Below are 20,481 nucleotides of genomic sequence, written 5' to 3'. Positions count from 1 at the left end.
GACAAGACATAAGCTGATAAAACAAGATTAACTGTTAAAAATCAACAGTAGAAGTCTGAAAGGAAGAAGTGGTCCATAAATTTGGATGGGAGAAGCGGGAAAATTATACCTTTATTTTCACTAACTTTTACTAGAAATTCAGTATTTCTTAATTATGAATATAGGCAATGAACCATGGTAATATTAGCATTATCTGTGCCTTTGACGTCATCTAAAATTACAGGGGTTTTTTTGTTTTGTTTTGTTTTGTTTGAGACGGAATCTCACTCTGTCATCCAGGCTGGAGCACAGTGGCACGATCTTGGCTCACTGCAACCTCTGCCTCCCAGGTTCAAGCGATTATCCTGCCTCAGCCTCCCAAGTAGCTGGGATTACAGCCGCTCGCAACCACACCCGGCTAATTTTTGTATTTTAGTAGAGACGGGGTTTCACCATATTGGCTAGGCTGGTCTTGAACTCCTGACTACAAGTGATCTGCCCACCTCCGCCTCCCAAAGTGCTGGGATTACAGGTGTGAGCCACTGCGCCTGGCCAATTACAGGTATTTTTATACCTTATTACAGGTGTTGTAGATATCTCAAAATATTACATTTGTCATTACTTCTAAGTTATAGTAGTTTAAGACTCACCCCTAGATCACATGTGATCATGGTCTTTCTATCATGATGAGGCTGGACAACAATTGGGCAACTCTCTTCCTAATAATCATTCAGTCACTAAATGATGACACCTCATACTAGTGGCCCAGACATCTATGCTGCTTCCCAATACCCCCCATCTACAATTGTTAATCAAAGACCACCCTCCCAGTGTACTGATCTTACACAAACTAAACAAAAACAGTCTTCATGTTGTTGTCTTTAGAAAACAAAATTTAACTTTCCCAGATTTTAAATGATCTTATTTAATGTATTAGTAAAACAGCACATATTACTATGTTACAAACGTGTTTTAATAACTGCATTTGAATGTAATTAGTACTCTTTGTAATGATATGTATTTTATTTTAAGCCTTAAAAATATTATTCTGGTAAGGAATCCGTGTCATAAAAAAGTTGACAACTCTGATCTAAGGTAACGTAAAGTATAAAGCCTTCATTTATTCCTTCATTTCATTATTCAGTCAGCAAGAATTTACTAAGTACCTACTATAATATTAGGTCAAACTACCTGCAATCGTCAGTATTTGACTGTTTCTGACCTACCAAAATGGCAGTTTCATATAGTTCAGTCTAACATTTGTCAGGCCCAATCTGTAAGCCCACTAATAAGAGAGACAGTAATGGAGTAAAAGAGCAACCTTTAAAGAGGGGAAAGACTGATACTTGCAGCAGAAGTTAAAAGTTTTATGAAATGGGTAAGAGGCAGCACACTGAAAGCAAAGTCAGAAAAAGACAAAGTAACCAGAGGGAATTATCCCTTTAATTATCCTGAACAAGAATGACCCAAATATACTTTCAAATCTCTATTCGTTTCTATGACCTAACACTGATAAGAAATGTTTCCTCAAAGCTTTCTTAATGCTTCAACAATTTTCTTCAAATTACAATAACAAGTAATCTTCTATCTTATAAGAAGCCCACCATAAATTCAATGTTAAAACCAATAAGAATGATGCCTTACATTTGTATGGCACTTACAAAGTAATTTCACACACATCATTCTATTTGAGTCTAACCAGACCCCTACAAAATATGGGAGATATTATCTCTATTTTTCAGGTTACACAGTACACACATATCCAAAAGGACTCAGGGAGAATCTTAAAAATGAATTTTACCTTTAAACCAGATTCTCTCTTTACTCTGTGTCAAGTAATAATTAAACGAGGCAAAAGAGCAAAGTGATCAAAATCCAAAAAAGCTAAGTCCAAATCTCAATGCATCACTTACGCTTGATGCATCACTGAGGAAATTTCCTGATTAAAAAAAGTGAAAAAAAAGTGAAAAAAATTTCCTGAGATTAAAAAAGCGTAAATAATAACACCTTCAGATTTAAAAAATATGTAAGATATAGATAAGATAAAGCCTTTATCATCATCTGTAATAGCTATATTTATCATTATCATTCTTTTTTTTTTTTTTTTTGAGATGGAGGTTCGCTCTTGTCAGCCGGGCTGGAATGCAGTGGTACAATCTCAGCTCACTGCAACCTCCACCTCTTGGGTTCAAGCCATTCTCCTGCCTCAGCCTCCCGAGTAGCTGAGATTACAGACACCCACCACCACACCCAGCTAATTTTTGTTTTTTTTGTAGAGATGGGGTTTCACCATGTTGGCCAGGATGGTCTTGAACTCCTGACTTCAGGTGATCCACTCACCTAGGCTACCCAAAGTGCTGGAATTATAGGCGTAAGCCAACACGCCTGGCTATTATCATTCATTCTTATTGTGATGATCCAGTAATCATGAAACTGGACTCAACTAAAAGAACTCAGGAAAGCAATGTGGTTCAATTGACGCAGCACAGGCCATAGAACTCTAACATCCTGTCTCAGAGTTACTATGGTAAGTTACCTGACCTCTCTATATTACCACCATTTTATCATTGTAAAGACTTTTGAGAAAATTAGCAAACGTAACTAGTGTCACAGAGTTTGGACATGCTTTTCTTCAATACTGAAACATTTCAAAATCTTCTATGTTGGGAGCTCTGAGCAAGAGTTCATTCACCAAGAGCTACTACCTGCATTTCACAACATTTAGAGCTGATGTTCGCTTATGAGCCCAGAAAGAGAGCCTTATCTCATTTCTCATAGCTGATTGGGACTGAATAACAAGACCTTAAATGACATTATGGATAGAAGCTAAAACCGGAGTTAGATAATCCCCAAGGAATAACACTAGATAAAAGAGTATATAGGTAAAAGAGAAGAGTATATAAGAGTATACAAGTAAAAGAGTACAAAGCACAGGTCAAAAGCAGGCTTGCTATTACTTACTCTTGACTTATGACCTCCTCATCCTCTGAGGATGATGCTGTTTCCTCCAGGTCCCGGGCCATCACGACTGGCATTTCCTTTAGGGTTTGTCATGCAGTCAGCAGACGGGGGCCTCAGAGACCTTTCCTAGCAGATTCACTGGATCAGGCCTAATTTGGATGGCACAAATTCCTGCAAGAAATCAACTTGATCAGATCAACTGACCTGAAACACAATGCAGTTGTCTATTTATTGGTTATTGCTGGTAATCTAAGTAATGAGAATGACTATATTCCTCAATAGTGCTCAACCTCTAGAAGTTTATCTTCCATAACAGTGCCTCGATATGCCACAAAAGTCAAGATTTTTTTCAAACATACTGTCTGTGCTCTATATATTTGAAGAGCTGTTACTAAGTTTGAGTTTCTCATTATTTACTAAATCGAATATGCACCAAAAGGATAGACTCTTCACTTTCAGGGCAGTCTGAGGCAGGTGACTGATTCCCTAAAACATATATTCCTTGCTAGACAAACCTGGCCTGGGTTAAAAATAAATAAATAAAAACTCAAGGTTTAAGACCCTTGCAGGTCGGGCAGGGTGGCTCACACCTGTAATCCCAGCACTTTGGGAGGCCAAGGCGGGCGGATCACCTCAGGTTGGGAGTTCGAGATCGGCCTGACCAACATGGAGAAACCCCATCTTTACTAAAAAAAAAAAAAAAAAAAAAAAAAAATTAGCCGGGTGTGTTGGCTCATTCCTGTAATCCCAGATACTCGGGAGGCTTAGGCAGGAGAATCGCTTGAACCCGGGAGGCGGAGGTTGCAGTGAGCCAAGATTGCGCCATTGCACTCCAGCCTGGGCAACAAGAGCGAAAACTCCGTCTCAAAAAAAAAAAAACCTTGAAAATATTTATTTAGACTCTATGACAAGCACTCTGACAAGATGCCATCATGTTTCCCGTAAAATAAATTCATCAATGAACCGAAAGATGAATATATTCTCTTGAATCAAAGGTCCATATAAATAGTTGGGGGGGAGGGGGGAATGCCCTTCCACTCTTAAAAATTATTCTTCCTTACTAAAAATCACACACTTTGATATGACTCTCAAATAGACAATAAAATTGGAAAATTTCCAACACTGCATTTCTAACTTAAAATATTTTTTCCAAAGTAAAACAGTACATGGTCGTTTTGTGTGTCAGAAGAAGAAATAGGAACTACAAATAAAGAAAGGAATATGTTTAAATGACCATAATCCCATTACTCAGCGATAATTACTTGCTGTCAATCCTTCTTAACTTTTCCATACATTCATAAATACGATGAGACTGTAAATCAGACAAAAAACAAAAAAACCGACCCCGATAATGATCTTCGGCGCAATGGGCAATGTCTAACGACTTCAATGGCTTTCTTCAGGGGATTCTCAAGGGGGATTTCTTGATCTTTCCCAAAATGTTGGGAAGTCCTTTAAGTTTAAACAAAACCTCTAAACGGGAAGGGATGCCAACCTTTCCTAGGCTGCCTGCAGAGCGGGGAGAAACAGGTCGATCGGAAGATTAAAGACATTCGCCTAAGAACACTCCTCGCTCTAAAGGAATCTGCTTCTCAGCCCCAATCCCAGCTCACCCCAATTCCACGGAGGTCCGCAGATGCTCCCCCAGGAAAGGACAGGACGACTCCGCTGCCGCGAATCAACGCGGCGCGCCCGGAAGCCAACAGCTACTCCCCGGCTCTGAGCGGGAAGTGCGGCGGCCAGCTGCAGCCTGGACCCGGGAACGCTCCTCCCTAGGGTAAGGATGCGCGCTGGCGCAGGCTTTTACCTGTCTCATCTTCCCGTGGTTCGGGGCGAGTAGGCGTGGACCGCGCTCTGCGCCTACCTCCCTCTTCCTTCCCCAGCAAGGCTCAGGGCAGCCGCCGAAGGCGCTTCCCCGGTTACTACAACAACCAACAAGCAACCGCCCGCTGGGAGCCACTGCGCAGGCGCTGATAACGCTCAGCTGCGGACGCGGGCGAATGTCGTCACCGCCGCGCAGCGAGGGCGCAGAGCCCTGCCCTCAGCAGAAAGTCTTTTTTTTTTTTTTTCCGCTGTTTTTTTCTCCGCCCCTAAGAGGTTGACTCCAAACCCGGAGTTCCGCTAGGTCCAACAGGAGGGTTTACGGCGTGAGCGGCGTACCTGGGGAGAGGCTTAGGCAGCGGCAACCGCTGATTGGCAGTAAAGGGGTTCACTCCCCATCTCCTGCTCGGGCAAAACCGGGACAGCCAATCAGAGAGAGGACTAAAGGAAACGACCCAATCCTGGAGCAGGGCTGAGGGAGGGGGTGGGGACAAATGGCTCAGGTGGACTCCGGGCTGGAGCTGTCCTGGGGGAGCTTGTTGGCGGCGGCTGCTGCTGCCACTGCTGTGCTGGGGGTCCGGTCGCCAGGTAAGGAGAATATGGGGAAGAAGAGGGATGTAGGTATCTGTGTTGCTTCTGATTGAGAGGATCGGAGAATCTGGAAAAATAGAGGTGAGATGGAAGGAAGATACCTGGAAGGCAACCTTTTGGGGGGAAAAGGGTTCGAGAGGCGATGACAAGGGGGAGCTAGGAAGATGGAGAAGGCTGGTGAATTCAAGGAAAGAAGGAATGGATGAGCGAATGAGCAGCCACTATAAGCCTAGCACTGTACAAAGAGCCTTCACTTTTTCTCATATGATTCTTACAATAACCCTTCGGGTTGATATTTCTATCTCCATTTTGCAGATGAGGAAACCGAGACTGAAAAGTGTAAATGACTTGCCCAGGGTCACACAGCTACTAAGTGGTAGGGCCAAGATAAGAATCCCTCTCTCCTGATTAAGTTTTAACAGCACACCTATGCTGGGCTGGGCTGGGTTGGGCTTGGCTGGACTGGGCCAGGGCCAGGACAAAATTTGGAAATAGATGTTATATACACTCTAGGAGGCCCTAAAGCTTTAGGGAAATTAGGTTGAGAAATTGGCAGAGCAATTCAGAAGTACTCAGGTTCTGTCCTCATCAGCTATCTGTTGGGATTTCTAAGAGCTTCTGTGAAATGGAAGGCGTACTTGTGCAGAAAAGTGGAGAGGTGCATTCATGCAGCTTTTCTAAACCCCGGAGGAGTCTCCTCTTGAGAGAGGGTGAGAAAATAAAGAGGATAGGTGGATCTTGGCCCAAGTGATAATGGCCTATGATATCCAGTAGACCCTCAGTCTCTGACAGAGACCACCTTTGTGATCAGCTCTCCCTGAAGGGTTCATCAATTCACCCTTCCTTCTCTAGATCTCTTTATTGCTTTTTTTTTGGGGGGGGGGCGGTGTTTCACACTGTCTTGGACCATTGCTGACTTTAATATCTATCTCACTGGGTAGCATAGAACAATACCGAAATTTATATTGCCAAAGTGACAAAGAAAGCCTGTTAGTTTATTACCACTTCAGGCCCAAGAGGTTAACCTGACAACAGATAAACCATGGACTGAGAAAATAATAATGAGGATGAGAAAAAGTCATTCCATTATTAGATTATTTATCTATTTTGGTTTTATTTAAATCAGACTAACTGAAATTACTACTCAATAAGAGTTGATCTAAGCCTTAAAAAAATAAAAGTCTGGGTGCTGTAGCTCACACCTGTAATCCCAGCACTTTGGGAGGCGAGGCCAAGGTGAGTGGATCACTTGAGCCCAAGTGGAGAGGTTGAGGTGGGAAGATCACTTAAGCCTTTGATTTCGAGGCTGCAATGAGCCATGACCACGCCACTGCACTCCAGCCTGTGTGACAGAGCAAGACCCTGTCTCAAAATAATAATAATAATAATAAATTTAAAAATAAAAAGTATGTAATCTAATTGTATTTTCTATACAACTTGAAGACAGAAGAGGATATGGTATGCTTTTCTTAATCAAAAAATGGGAACTTCATTAAAGTAGTCTCAAACAGTGAGGTAGCACTGCAGCAGTCCAACAGACCATGATTCTTATCTCAGCTCTGCTGACTTTGCTGTGTGACCTTAAGAAACTTGTTTAACCTCTCTGTTCCAACCCTCATCTGTAAGATGGAAATATTAATAGTGCCTGCCTACCTCATTGTGAAGATTAAATGGTAATATGTGTTAGGTGCTTGGCACAGTTCATGGTGTAAGTGAACTGTGACCTATTATTATCTTGCAGCCCAACACCAAGATTGCTGTTTCCTTCACTATATAATTTTCTTACTAGTCCTAAAGTCACACGTTAACTTAAACAGGCACAATTTATAAATTTGGAAAAAGAAAAGAGGCTTTATCTCTTGCAAAGGGTTACAGCCACCCAACAGGGAAGAGTGCCTCCCACTAAGATCAGAGACAGGTGCTTTGAAGGAGAAGGGTTTGGGGTAGAGCTTTATGCTGAACAGGTTGGCTAAACATACATGTTCAACAGCTTACAGGAGGAACTATGAATATTCCTGAAGGTGGTCCTGACACGTGCATATTGAACAATCATGTGTAACCACATATGACCCCTGTTCACTTTGGAGTAGAGACCTAACATTTAAGTCTATCACGCCTAGGCTCTATGCGTCAAAAAGTCTTTTCAGGGCACCAAGACACTCAAGTGTGTGATCTTGCTAAACTGGCCAGGAGCAGTCCACGGTTGGTGGTCTTATCTGGAGAGTTACTAAAATCAGTCTCTTGTCCAATCAAAGGTGTAGTTATAGCTGGTGGAATAGGGGTCATGTAGTCAGCCTCTGTGAAGCTGGATGAGCTGTAATTGTTTTAATATTGCTTATCTCAAGCCAGTGCATGTCTAGCTGCTGGAGAAAAAAAAACCTTGTGGCAGAATATAAGTTTTATTCTTTAAATGTGGGAGTGTGTGACTTAACCCTTGCCTGGCATGGCCTTAGGTCTTGCTTATAATTTGGTACCTTATTGCACAAAGAATCTGTTCTGTCATTCTTATGATCTCTATTTTAACTTTAATGCTGGTAAGTTGCTGTCTCTAAACCTGAAAAAGGAAGGGATATAGCAGGGCATGTGAGACCTCCCATCTCATCATGGCCAGGGGCTCAGTTTTAGGATTTTTCTGGGGTCCCCTAGGCCAAGAGGGCCTCTGTTCAGTCCGTGGTGGGCTTAGGATTTTATTTTGAGTTGACACATAGCAGTTTATTTTTAACTTTTAGATTGTTCTTCTAGTTTATGGAGCATGGTATACCTGAGAACCAGAGTCCAGAAAACCTAGGGATGTAAATAGTGACCTCACAGCGTAAGTCCCACTCAAATGTATAAAGTTCCATAGGCTTGGAAAAATCTGTCATCAATAGCCTGGCAGGTGTCTGTGAGTATAGTTATAATCACCTTTGAGCTACTTGCATTACAAAGGAATGGCATGAAAACGTGAAGGTATAGAAGTAAAGATAGAGGACTGATTCCAACCCAGAAAAAGGAGCTCTGATTAGGGTAATATTTTGCAGAAATTGCTTAGACAAAGATAAGTACTGTGCCACTTATTGCAAAGTATACTGTTCATTCACCACTGTTAGTGTGACTAAATATCTTTTTTTGGCCTGCTTCATTCTTCCTCCCTTCCTGCTTATGGTTAACATAGACTGGCCCTCATCGTCTCATGTCCTCTGCCTTTGTTTCCAAGGCAAAAAGCCCTCCCACATTTGAGGGGAGTCATGAGCCGTTTCCTGAATGTGTTAAGAAGTTGGCTGGTTATGGTGTCCATCATAGCCATGGGGAACACGCTGCAGAGCTTCCGAGACCACACCTTTCTCTATGAAAAGCTGTACACTGGCAAGCCAAACCTTGGTAAGAAATCAAAGAATTTCTGCATCCTTTGTAGGACTGGCCCTATGCTCTGGTTCCCAAACCAGGCTGTACATCAGAATAACCTAGCAAACTTCAACAAACACAGGTACCCATTTCCCTCACCAAACCTATTTATTGAACCTGGGTGGAGCTCAGGAATCTACTTGCTAAAAAACTTCCCAGATAATTGTGATGCTGCCTTAGCTAGCCTTTGGCAGCCACTGGAGTAATAGACTTTCTGGTGAGCACATGACCCTTTTTCCCCCAAGCTTCTCTGCATACTTTTCATTCATTTTACACAACCCTGGGCAATTCGTGTATTAAAAAAAAAAAAGCATTATAAGGGCAAGTGAGGAAATAGACTTACTTGGTGACTCTGTGATGCCTCACTAGAAAGCCATAAAGAAGCTTTACATATATCTCAAAGCCCTCTTCAGAATCAGGTTAGGGCTTACATGACTCATATTCCATGTTACAGATGGAGAGTTATTAATTCAAGGTCTTCCCATGACATAGTCCCTGAGAAAATATTTAAAATCCCTTCCAGTTGGTCTCCCAAAATGAAACTTAAGAAGGCCCATGGCAGCCTTTCCTGGCTTCCTGAGCCTCTCTGCTGAGAGTGTTTGTCCGTTTCAGCTTGCACTTCATCACGCTGGTGTGTGGGGTAGTTTAAGCTGCAGCACTGTTTCACAGCAGATGACAATTCTGTGTCACATTTATAGCTAACCCAGATTCAGGCTCTGACCTAGCTCGTTTTTCTGCAGTGTCTGAGTATAAAATGAAATTAAGTAGGCTAAGGCTCATTTTAAGCAAAGCTCAAATATAATGAGAGTAAAGAACCTGGGAAAGTGAGCAGAATAATTCCATCTTTTCACCTTCAAATGCTGCCCTCAGGTGGTCATGGAACCCTATATGGATTCACAGATTTTTACAGGTCATCTGGTCTAGCCCTTTGAGTTTAAAGTTGAGGCAAAGAAGTCCAGAGGTCATGTGACTTAAGGGCATATAGCTGAGCAGAACTTTGTGTGTGTGTGTGTGTTCAGCCAGCACAGAAGTTGAAGCCGCCATCTCCCTTGTGATCTAGGGGCCTTCATGGTACTCTTCTGAACGTGGCAGTGCTCTAAAGTGTCCCGCAGAATTTCACCTCATACCTAATCGGGTTAGGGCTGGTTGAGTACTCTTAACTAGAGAAAAGTCCTCAGTCTTCTCATAAGAAAAGCTGTCAAATTGGTTTATATAGAAGGTAACTATCCAGGGCGAATGCTAGATATTTGGTTGGCATACGGAATCTTTTCTCACTACCATCTAATGGTCTTCAGTATTCTGAATTTGGGAGAGCTGTCTGGTTTTCCAAAGGTTGGAAAACTCCTTAAAGCCCAAGTAAATATTAGTAGACCTTTCAGTTGTCAATTTTGTCCCTTAAAAGTTATCTTATTCAGCAGGCAGTAGACCAGCAAAGGAAGTATCTTCCACTGTTTTGGCATCCCTGAGCCACTGGATGCCTTAGCTCAATGGTTTTACATTGAAATCACCCAAGCGGGGAGTTTCTAGAAAATACTTATGCCTGGGGCCCTCCTCCAGAGAATACATATAGTTGGTCTGGTACCCAGGCCTTGTAATTTTATAAAACTGCCTCAGTTGACTGTAATAAATGTCCAGAGTCAAGAACCACTGTTATGGTGGAATATGACCCATACTTTCAGGGCAAGATACTTAATACAGCAATGTCAGAACAAAGCTACCAAGAGCAGGGTGCCCCCAGCAAGCAACAAAGAAACAGTGCTTTGTCCCACTACCATGCATACAGGAAACCAGCCTGGTATTGGTTCATCCAACAGCATAGATCTGGATGTAGGAAGAGACCCAAGCACTCACATATGTTAAAGACCATATGTGGGCATCTAAATTGGTCCCCAGTATCTCTGAGTTCTCTCCCGGATCAGTCTTGAAAGTCTACTGGCCTCCTGGGCATCTTGTATTTCCAGATCAGTCTCTACAACATTCCCCAAAACCTGTCCTGATCCAGACTGTCTTGGCTTTCAGGACAGAAGGGGTAAATTACTATATCTAGGAGTTATTTGCCTAACTGGGCTTTTTGTGGGTTTTCACTCTTGGAACTTGCCTTCCAACTGTAGACATTCGAAGCCTTCTAGTTCCCATGTTGCCACCAGGACCTCCATCCTGCCAGCCACAGAGAGGTCAGGTCCAGCTCCCTACCTCCCATGAACCACCAGTGAAATAAAGAGGAATTTGGAAGGAACCCCAAACCTCCCCTTCTCAACACTCTTGCTTTTTTCTGCTACACAGTGAATGGCCTCCAAGCTCGGACCTTTGGGATCTGGACGCTGCTCTCATCGGTGATTCGCTGCCTCTGTGCCATTGACATTCACAACAAGACGTATGTAAGGGAAGGAAGAGCTTTAGCATCCTTTTGTTGGAAATCAGATGTGAGGCATACCTGTTACTTTGAGTAATGGGAACTGTTAATCATTTTAATGCATTAGCTTAGAATGTGGATAACAAAATACTCATAGGTTACATTCCCTCCAAGCCTAGAAAACATGATAAACCTAACAGGTCTTCATTAAAGTCTGAAAATTCTCTGGAGCTGACATAGCAAACTGGCAGGCCATTATCCAGTGGCCTGCATCGTGCCCCTCCACTTCTTTACGAAAGAATCAGCCTTTCTTCTACTGAAGAAGTAGAGTGGTGTGCTCTTTTTAGAGTAGCCACCCACACTTACCTTTCTCACATTCCTCCTTAAGAAGCAGAAATGAACAGAAATCACGATCCATGAAAAAAGAGGAACCCACAAGTAAACCGTTGTATGTGTATGCAGCATCAGCAGGTGAGGGTGAAAGAGAAGCTAGGGCTCCTGAATTCTACCTGTCTTGGGTACTCAAACAGACCAGGGTGGAACAATTGCAGGCAATCAGAAGCCGTAACCGACTCTGGCCACTGGAGGGGGCTCAAGCTTTCTTCCCAGCAAGAGTCATCATCACAATCTAGGGGGAAACAGTTTGTTCAGGTCACCAAGGGAGGCTATCAGAATGCCAGCTTCACATTAAGATGTTTTTCTGTCTTATCCAGGCTCTTGGCATCTGGGGAAAACAGAGGGTGGTAATATTTATTGACCTCCTCTTCTTATGCCAAGCTTTTATCCACATTATCTTGATTAAGTCTCTTCTTAGCAGCCCTGGAGGTCATGATTTTAATTCCTGATTTTGCACATCTAAATATTAGAGATCCAATTAGTTTAAAGAAAGACTGACTTAAGTGAGATTTGAAGCAGGGCTATTAGCCCTTTGATCTCTTCAACCTTATTGTTTTTTTTTTTTTCCAAACTTGAAACTACAGTTTACTTGTCCTAGACTGACACATACTTTTGGAAGCAGTGTGTTTAGTTCTGGCCCCAGTTTTGTTGGTAACTAGCTTTGCAGTAGCAAGTCCATTATTCACCTTGCTTGCACCTTGGCCTCTTCATCCATAAAATGAGAATAGATATCTGTTCTACCTCTCAGGGTGACTAAGAGGAAGGGAGGATTGAATAATCATTTTAAAGACCTGTACCATGATGAAGAATTGCTGATGAGTATAAGGGATATCTCTTTTGCTTGTTGTGCTTTTGAAGTGAGCAAAGACAACCCAGACCTATCTTTTTTTTTTTTTTTTTTTTTTGAGACAGAGTCTTGCTCTGTCAGCCAAGCTGGAGTGCAGTGGCACAATCTCAGCTCCTTGCAGCCTCCACCTCCTGAGTTCAAGCCATTCTTCTGCCTCAGGCTCCCCAGTAGCTGGGATTACAGGCACGCACTTCCACGCCCAGCTAATTTTTGTATTTTTAGTAGAGACAGGGTCTCACCATGTTGGCCAGGCTGATCTCTAACTCCTGACCTTGTGATCCGCCTACCTCGGCTCCCAAAGTGCTGGGATTACAGGCTTGAGCCACCATGCCTGGCCTAACCCTGACTCATCTTTATCTCAGTTACCATTTACTTTCCCCTCTGCCCACACAGGACAGCTGCAAATGCTGACTCCTGTTTCCAGCCCTTTCTAGCCTAGGACTTTGATCCATTCACTTCTGATATGCATTCTGATCCTATTCCCTCCCTAACTGGAGACTGAAAGTCAACACACATACATACTTGTTTCCAAATGGGCCAGGCACGGTGGCTCCCACCTGTAATCCCAGCACTTTGGGAGGCCAAGGCGGGCAGATCAATCACTTGAGGCCGGGAGTTCGAGACCAGCCTGGCCAACATGGCGAAACCCCATCTCTACTAAAAATACAAAAATTAGCTGGGCGTGGTGGCATGCACCTGTAGTCCCAACTACTCTGGGAGGCTGAGGCAGGAGAATTGCTTGAACCCAAGAGGTGGAGGTTGCAGTGAGCCAAGATTGTGTCACTGCACTCCAGCCTGAGAGACAGAGCAAGAGTCTGCCTCAAAAAAAAAAAAAAAAAAAAAAAAGTCTAAAAACATGCACAGGAGAGATACGAATCAACTGTAAGATACCAGTTACTTGTGGGGATGAGGGAGAACAGGCTCAGAGCAGGATAAGGATACATAGGATGCTTTAACTCTACTCTGTAAGTTTGTATTTCTTAGAAAAGGGTCTCTGAAACAAAGTCTCAAGAAGTTAAGATCTGAGGGAGCTGGGTGTTGATTGCATTGGTGTTCATCACAGTGTTCGGTACATTTTTTGTATGTTTGAAGTATTTCATAATTTAAAAAAATTTTATACCTAAAAAAAAGATGTCAGCAAACAAAGTGGTCAGTCACCTAGTAGCCTGTCTCTTCTCTACCTTATAGTCAAAGCTGAAAAACAAGTTCTCTTCCCATGAGGTTGTCACCATGTCCTCAATGTGACTGCTTTTCTAGGCTAAAACACAAAGTAACCAACGTATATTTCAAGAGCATCTAAAAGCCCCAGAGGTGTCCTTGCTCCTTACTCCTCATGAGGCCATTCATTCTGTGGCATCCACCATCTAAACACCAACAAGTGCGTGGCCAGATGCCTGCCAGATGGGATTAGACTGCAGAGTCAACCAATTTGAATAAATGGAATATGTAAGCGTGCTGGATCCAAAGTTGTCTACACTGCCTGGGATTGTCATAATTCAGGCTCTGCTTTACTATAGCTGAGTTCACCACTTTGCTGAGACTTGGACATTCATTCCGGGTGCCCGAACCATTCTCCTCTCAGTTTAGCAGTTGAAACCTTCAGTTTTGCCCTAGACGAGAATATTGGTGTGATCAAATAACCAGGTCTTCCTCAGGAACAAGTGTCCTTTCTTTTAAGCCTGACTCACATCCTGGGTTCTTATTTGTATGTATCAAATCTGATAATTTTCCTCTGTTCTGAACAAACAGTAACTTTGGTTCCCATTTCTGTCTGCTTCCTTGTAGGCTCTATCATATCACACTCTGGACCTTCCTCCTCGCCCTGGGGCATTTCCTCTCTGAGTTGTTTGTCTATGGAACTGCAGCTCCCACAATTGGCGTCCTGGCCCCTCTGATGGTGGCAAGTAAGCATCCAACCACCCTAGACCTCCTATAGGAACTGTCCCAGCTCGAGAGCTAGTACAGAGGGTGGACACAGGAGAGAGGGAAAAAAGGTGCTGTATTTGTGTCAGTCATTAATCTTTCCTCTGTATTTAAGGTTTCTCCATCCTGGGTATGCTAGTCGGGCTCCGGTACCTAGAAGTAGAACCAGTATCCAGACAGAAGAAGAGAAACTGAGGCCAGCATTACCACCTCCGGGACTTTATCGTCTTCTGCCTTGGCCATCTTCTTCCTTCATCATCTCTCCTCTTTAATTTCTTCTTTTCTGTTCCATCGTCAGCCCCTTTATTCACTTTTAGCCTCTTTTTTTAATTTTTAAAATTTAAAGATATGTATACAGAAAAGTATATAACATGTATGTACAATTTAAAGAATAATTTTAAAGTGAATACTATGTAACTCCATCCAAGTCAAGAAATTGCCAGCTCCTCGGAAACCCACTGTGTCTCCTTCCCCCACCTGCAACCTCTTTCCAGGATTCCCGTTTCCGGCCTTCCCCTTTTTCCCTTTTATTTTTATGCCTTGATTTGACTTGTGTGGTGGGAACATGTGAACTATGAAACTTAAACCTGCTGCCCACCCAGAGCAGCTGTGACCAAGGGCTGCCTCAAGGGGTTGTCCATGCAGGTTGGGCTCCTCTCTGCTGCTGGACCCAAGACTCTGAACCTTCCAAGGGACAGGCAGTTCTTCTAAGAAGGGCTCCCCTGTGTGTGAGCAAGACCATGGCTCTCCCTCTGTCTACAGATGCATGAGGGTTGGAAGAGTCTGGGCTGTTTTTAGACCTTCTGGTCAGCTGTATTTGTGTAACAACTTTTGTAATAAATAGAAAAACCCTCTGCTCTGATCAGTCCTTGTACTTTGACCTCTGTTAAGACAAGAGCACGGCTGCCTTCTCTGAGCCCTAGGAGAATCACAGCTTTACGCCTGACTGAATACACCATAGTGAGTAGGACAGCTCAAGACACAGGTCAGCCTGGCTGCCTCCAGCTCCTTATTGTCATTTGCTCACTCCTCTTGTATTCTTGAAGTCAAATCTTTTTTCGCACCTTCAAGATTCTGCGTTCACAACTAAACACTAAGTGCCATTTCTTATTTCCTCCTAAAGAAGAAACAGATTCTTGAGAGAGCAGAGACAAAAAATAGAACTAGGCAGCGTAGATGAAACAACTGCATGACATGAGAAGAAGACAGCGAAACCCCGAGGAGAATGCACTGGAATAGACAGTTGCTCTTATACCCTACCCAGAGGGCCTCCCCCAGCTGGACCCTCATACACAGTGTGTGTATCCGAAAGGCCATCGCTATTTCAGCAAATATTTATTGAGTACTTCTCCATGCCAGACATTTGGGAAAGAGAAGTGAACGACACAAGCAATGCCCCCACCCCGTGGGCCTTACATTGTAGTCAAGGTAACAGAATCAACAAGCCAACACATGAATAAAGAACTACAAATAGTGATAAGAACTCTGACAAACACAAGGTATTTTGGTCAAGAAGGAATGTAGGGTGGGCATTGGGGAACATAAATTATCATCAGAAAGTCCTCCCTGGGGAGATGGGATTTTTTTGTTTTTTAGAGACAGGGTTTCACTCTGTCACCCAGGCTGGAGTGCAGTGGCACAATCACACCTCACTGCAGCTCAACTTCCTGGACTCAAGTGATCCTCCTGCCTCAGCTTCCCAAGTAGCTGGGACTACAAGTGTGCACCACCACACCCAGCTAATATTTTTGGGGGTGGGAAGAGATGGGGTCTCACTGTGTTGCCCAGGCTAAGAGGTGGGATTTGAGCTGAGACTTGAATGCCCAGGAGTCAAATGTCTTAAGATATGGAGCAGGCTGTTAGAGCAGAGGGAGCAGCAACTGGAAGGTAGAAATAGTATTTTTCAAGGAGTAAGATCTCTGTAATCACAGTATGGTGAAGAGTTAGGAAGTAAAAGAAAAGGTCAGAAAGGGAGGCAGGGGGCTTGTAAGTGTGTGATAAGAAGCTTGATGTTTACACTTAAATACATTGGGAATTCTCTTATCAGTTAAGGCTCTTTAGGTGAAAGGACAAAACCTACCTTAAACTAGCTTAAACAATAAAGATAACTGGATCATATAACTGAAAAATTACAAGATTATAAACTTCAGGAAGGGTTTGATCAAGACTAGCTCGATTTCTTCACGATTCTTTCAGCACTACCTATCTGTGCTGGCATCCTCAGGCTAATCTCTTTTATGGTACCAAAGTTGGTTACAGAAATTCCAGGCCTCATATGCCCAGAACACTGTATCTAGAAAAACATCTCAGTAGTAAGAACTATCTTTTCTTTACTTGCCAGCTATATTGTTAGGAGGCAGTAAGAAAAGCAGTGATGACAGTTAACATTTGAACGCAGATCCACATGAAGACCTCTTATGAAAGGAGTGAATGAAAACATTGGATGATTTAGGTCCTCTGAGCATGCGTCATAGAAATGTAATTCCCTGGCTGGGCGTGGTGGCTCACACCTGTAATCCCAACTTTGGGAGGCTGAGGTGGGCGGATCACGAGGTCAAGAGATCGAGACCATCCTGGTCAATATGGTGAAACCCGTCTCTACTAAAAATATAAAAATTAGCTGGGCATGGTGGTGCATTCCTGTAGTCCCAGCTACTCGGGAGGCTGAGACAGGAGAATCACTCAAACCAGGGAGGCGGAGATTGCAGTGAGCCAAGATCGCACCATTGTACTCCAGCCTGGCGACAGAACGAGACACCGTCTCCAAAAAAAAAGTGATTCCAGATTAGTAAAGGCAGGGTCCCAAAGGATCTAAACAGATGTATAGATAGAGTATTTAGCAGACACTATGGATATTAGATTTCTTAACAGCCCAGGCTTGGGTCCCTTCCTAGATCATTTAAAATAGAATCATAATATTGTTCCTCAGCTAAGAATTGCTAATAGATACGGTGCTAGAATGCCATAGGCCTGGTACAACTCTCTAGGGAAAAAAGGTACAGAACACAGATAGTAGCAGCATATTCAAGTAACATGCACAAGGCGATCACAACTGGGGAGGGATGAGTAACAGGAAGTTGGACAGTTAGGAAGAAAAATGGTAACGCAGGACCGCAGCTGCTGGGACTGAACCGTGGTCCCCAGCCACAGCAAGCTGGTGCATGGCTGAAGTAATCAGAGAACAAACATTTCAACCACCCTTTGAGGCAGAGCCAGGAACAACAGTGGACTCTCTCATCCGCAGTCACTCACATTCCAGCGCGTACACAGCGTGGAAAGAGGTCAAGGTCATGTGCTGGATGCTGAGTTGCAGCCCCTCCATGTAGGCAAACAGTAACCTTTACAGCCTTGTCTTTAAAAAATATACCTCCCAGATGGTAAGGTCTTCCACAGGAGATGCTCCTGTGGAAGGCCACAGTTGCTGCTCCTCTAGCCTCACACTCCCCGGCCCAGCCCAGCCCTTCCCCGTACCTGAGACAGGGACCTCAGGAATATCTGACAGTCTTGAGGGACTTTTAAGAGCCATCTCTGCCCCACCAAATGATAAGGCAGACCACTTTCTGAGAAGTTTTTATTGCCTTGAAACATCTGATCTTACAAACAGAAAACACAAATTATGTTTTTCAAATAAAGCAATAGGTTTGGTAAACATTGTGTTAATACCTTTTGAAGGGTTGATGAGTAAACATCTTTCTCTTTATCAAAAAGTGAAGCACACCCTCACCTCTCTTCCACACTGACTCACTACTTCTGCCAAAAGCATCAACTTCTTTATTCTATTACATACAGCACGTTCCTTGCATCCATTGCTCGAATCTGTACAAACACACACACACACACACACACACACACACACACGCTTGGCTCCTCTCAGGCAGTGGCCCAAGCACCACAGTACTGCAGCCAGCACAGGCTGCCCTGATACGCTGAGGCCAGGGTAGTGGATGGAGCAAGACAGCACAGGGGTCACGATGGCAGTTGCCCAATGCATAGGAGAAATTACCAAAATCTCATTTTTAGGAGATATTATCAAAGCCCATGAGTACAGCCAAACAGCAGGCTAGATAAGAAAGGTCAGCTTGAGTTGGTTTAAAGGGAATCCCTTTAAGTTTAGAATATCTGATAAAGATTATCACTCAAAGCAGGTGAGGAGAGGGGTTGGTGGTGCAAATACTGTCCCCAGCAGACGTGAGACAAGCTTTTAATTCTAACAGACTCAATTCCCATTTCAAGGGGCACCTTTCCTTCTACCCCTTCCCTCTTATCTCTCAGAAGCAGCTTTGGATTTGTCAGAGTGGAATGAATCAAGATTAGTTTTCAGCAAAGGTTAGAGTAAGTTGGCTGGGATTACCCTGCCTTGGAATAAAACAAGCACTTGGGCTAATGGCTGAGATTCCCAATGCAGCATCGAGATAAAGGCATCAGAGGTGACTGTGACACACAGAAGTCCCTGGGGAAGTACTTCTGTAAAAAAGAACCTTCCCATTCCCAACTCAAGCTGCCAGAGTTCCCAAATATGGGCCTCCACAAATATACTCAGAAGGTAGCCCCCAGCGCCATCACACCTAGGTAGGTAGCCCTCCCGTGTAGGTATCTCCATCATGGCCACAACAAAGTCTTTTGTCAAGTTTATTGATGTTTGGTTTGCTCAGCTCTTAGGAAAGAGGGTTTGGAGACAGACCCCGTTAGGCCAGGAAAATTTAGGGCCACAAGTCCTGGTGGAGCTGTTCCGATGGAGTTGTTCTAGTGGTGCTTCCTCTCCCGCAGGACTTGAGCAGTCAGTCCGATGACCCAGGAGATCACCCTGGCAGAGCAGCTTGCCACTTCTTAGAATTGGGCTTCATGAGAGGCTCTTAGGACACTGGAAAGTTCAAGTTAGTATCCTGAATAAGCTTTCTTCCTGTGAAAATCTTGCAGGCATTGTCCATGATGGATGGAGGAAAAGAGGGAAGGCAAGAGACCAAGCTAGGATTGACTCCAATAATTCTCCGTCACCCTGTTCCCAACACCAACTCCCATCACCTAAAAGGGGGTGGAGGTGGGAATCAAACGGGCATTTGGTGATAGGTGCAATTTTCTCCAACTAAATCATCCAAGCTCTTACGTGGGTTCTAGGAGGAATAGGCCATCCAAGCCACAAATAGTCCCACTGGTTCCCTCCAAAAATCTCTCTAGCGAAGCCCTTTGTGCTGGCGGTGAGAGCCGTGCCGAAGGAAAGGGTGGGGTATTCATGTTCCCTGAGTTGTCACCACCCTCCTCTCAGAGATGATCCTCTGACACAGCAGTGGGCACTTTGCTGGTGTTGCTCTCCTCCTCCTCCTCTTGGAGTTTCTACAAAGCAAAACGAACAGGCAGTCCTGTGGGTAAAGACACAGGACTCCACCCTGGCTGAAGCAGCTGCCTGGTCATGGCTCATCAGTGGAGAATACAAGAGCCAGGGGCCACTCAGCATCCCAGAGAGCCAAGAAAGGGAACAAGAAAAGAAGCAACCAGCCCCTGCCATAAACGTCCCCACAAACACACACCACCCAACATCACGAGCTCATCAGAGGGAGAAAGGGCAAGCTTTCTATGATGCCGAGGCCACCACAAATGATCCAGCTCTGAGTGCCACTCTTCCAGGCTCACTCTCAGGACTGAAACAGAAGCAAAGCCCCTTTTCCCTCCACGTTCTGACAGCTGAAAACTCACCTCGACTAACCATCAAATCACTGTCCAAAGTGCCAGGTCTGCGATTCCCTCGGAATTTCCAACAACCCCCATTTGGAGGCAGCCCCAGGATGAGGAATACTTTTTTATTTTATTTTATCTATTTTTTTTATTTTTTATTTTTTATTTTTAAATTAATTAATTTACTTTTTTTTTGAGACGGAGTCTTGCTCTGTCGCCCAGGCTGGAGTGCAGTGGCCGGATCCAGCTCACCGTAAGCTCTGCCTCCTGGGTTTACGCCATTCTCCTGCCTCAGCCTCCCTAGTAGCTGGGACTACAAACGCCTGCCACCTCACCCAGCTAGGTTTTTTTTTTTTTTGTATTTTTTAGCAGAGATGGGGTTTCACCGTGTTAGCCAGCATGGTCTTGATCTCCTGACCTCATGATCCGCCCGTCTCGGCCTCCCAAAGTGCTGGGATTACAGGCTTGAGCCACTGCACCCGGCATTTTATTTTATTTTATTTTATTTTATTTTATTTTATTTTATTTCATTTCATTTCATTTCATTTCATTTTTA

At 43.8% G+C, this 20,481-nt stretch overlaps 3 protein-coding genes across 16 annotated transcripts in view; 1 reads left to right on the top strand and 2 right to left on the bottom strand.

Moving 5' to 3' along the window:
• The window catches only part of TTLL5 (tubulin tyrosine ligase like 5), a 293,345-nt gene extending 288,411 nt beyond the window's left edge, over nucleotides 1–4,934 (bottom strand). For 13 of the 14 annotated variants that reach the window (XM_007987329.3, XM_037984298.2, XM_037984299.2 and 10 more), the window contains exons 1-2: nucleotides 4,748–4,934; nucleotides 2,941–3,111 (exon numbers count right to left, since the gene is read on the bottom strand). In XM_007987329.3, the coding sequence (XP_007985520.2) occupies nucleotides 2,941–3,014 (74 nt within the window). In that variant the 5' untranslated portion in view covers nucleotides 3,015–3,111; nucleotides 4,748–4,934. Of the gene's footprint in view, nucleotides 1–2,940; nucleotides 3,112–4,553; nucleotides 4,677–4,747 lie in introns of those variants that run through there. The other variant, XM_007987330.3, reaches the window with a different exon arrangement.
• Nucleotides 4,935–5,096: 162 nt separating this feature from the next.
• Nucleotides 5,097–15,117, top strand: ERG28 (ergosterol biosynthesis 28 homolog). The gene is made up of 5 exons (XM_007987349.3): nucleotides 5,097–5,349; nucleotides 8,549–8,712; nucleotides 11,020–11,110; nucleotides 14,118–14,236; nucleotides 14,371–15,117. Exons 2-5 carry the CDS (start codon nucleotides 8,580–8,582, stop codon nucleotides 14,448–14,450), a joined length of 423 nt encoding a protein of 140 aa, XP_007985540.1. The 5' UTR covers nucleotides 5,097–5,349; nucleotides 8,549–8,579; the 3' UTR covers nucleotides 14,451–15,117.
• A 3,753-nt stretch (nucleotides 15,118–18,870) lies between these two features.
• The window catches only part of FLVCR2 (FLVCR choline and putative heme transporter 2), a 69,990-nt gene continuing 68,379 nt past the window's right edge, over nucleotides 18,871–20,481 (bottom strand). The window contains exon 10 of the mRNA XM_007987327.3: nucleotides 18,871–19,586. Coding sequence (XP_007985518.2) covers nucleotides 19,515–19,586 — 72 coding nt within the window. The 3' untranslated portion in view covers nucleotides 18,871–19,514. The remainder of the gene's footprint in view (nucleotides 19,587–20,481) is intronic.

The sequence above is a fragment of the Chlorocebus sabaeus genome, chromosome 24 (assembly GCF_047675955.1).
Source record: "Chlorocebus sabaeus isolate Y175 chromosome 24, mChlSab1.0.hap1, whole genome shotgun sequence".
In the NCBI taxonomy this organism is placed as follows: domain Eukaryota; kingdom Metazoa; phylum Chordata; class Mammalia; order Primates; family Cercopithecidae; genus Chlorocebus; species Chlorocebus sabaeus.
The sequence above is the reverse complement of the archived record's forward strand: the minus strand, read 5'-3'. Positions and strand labels throughout refer to the sequence as shown.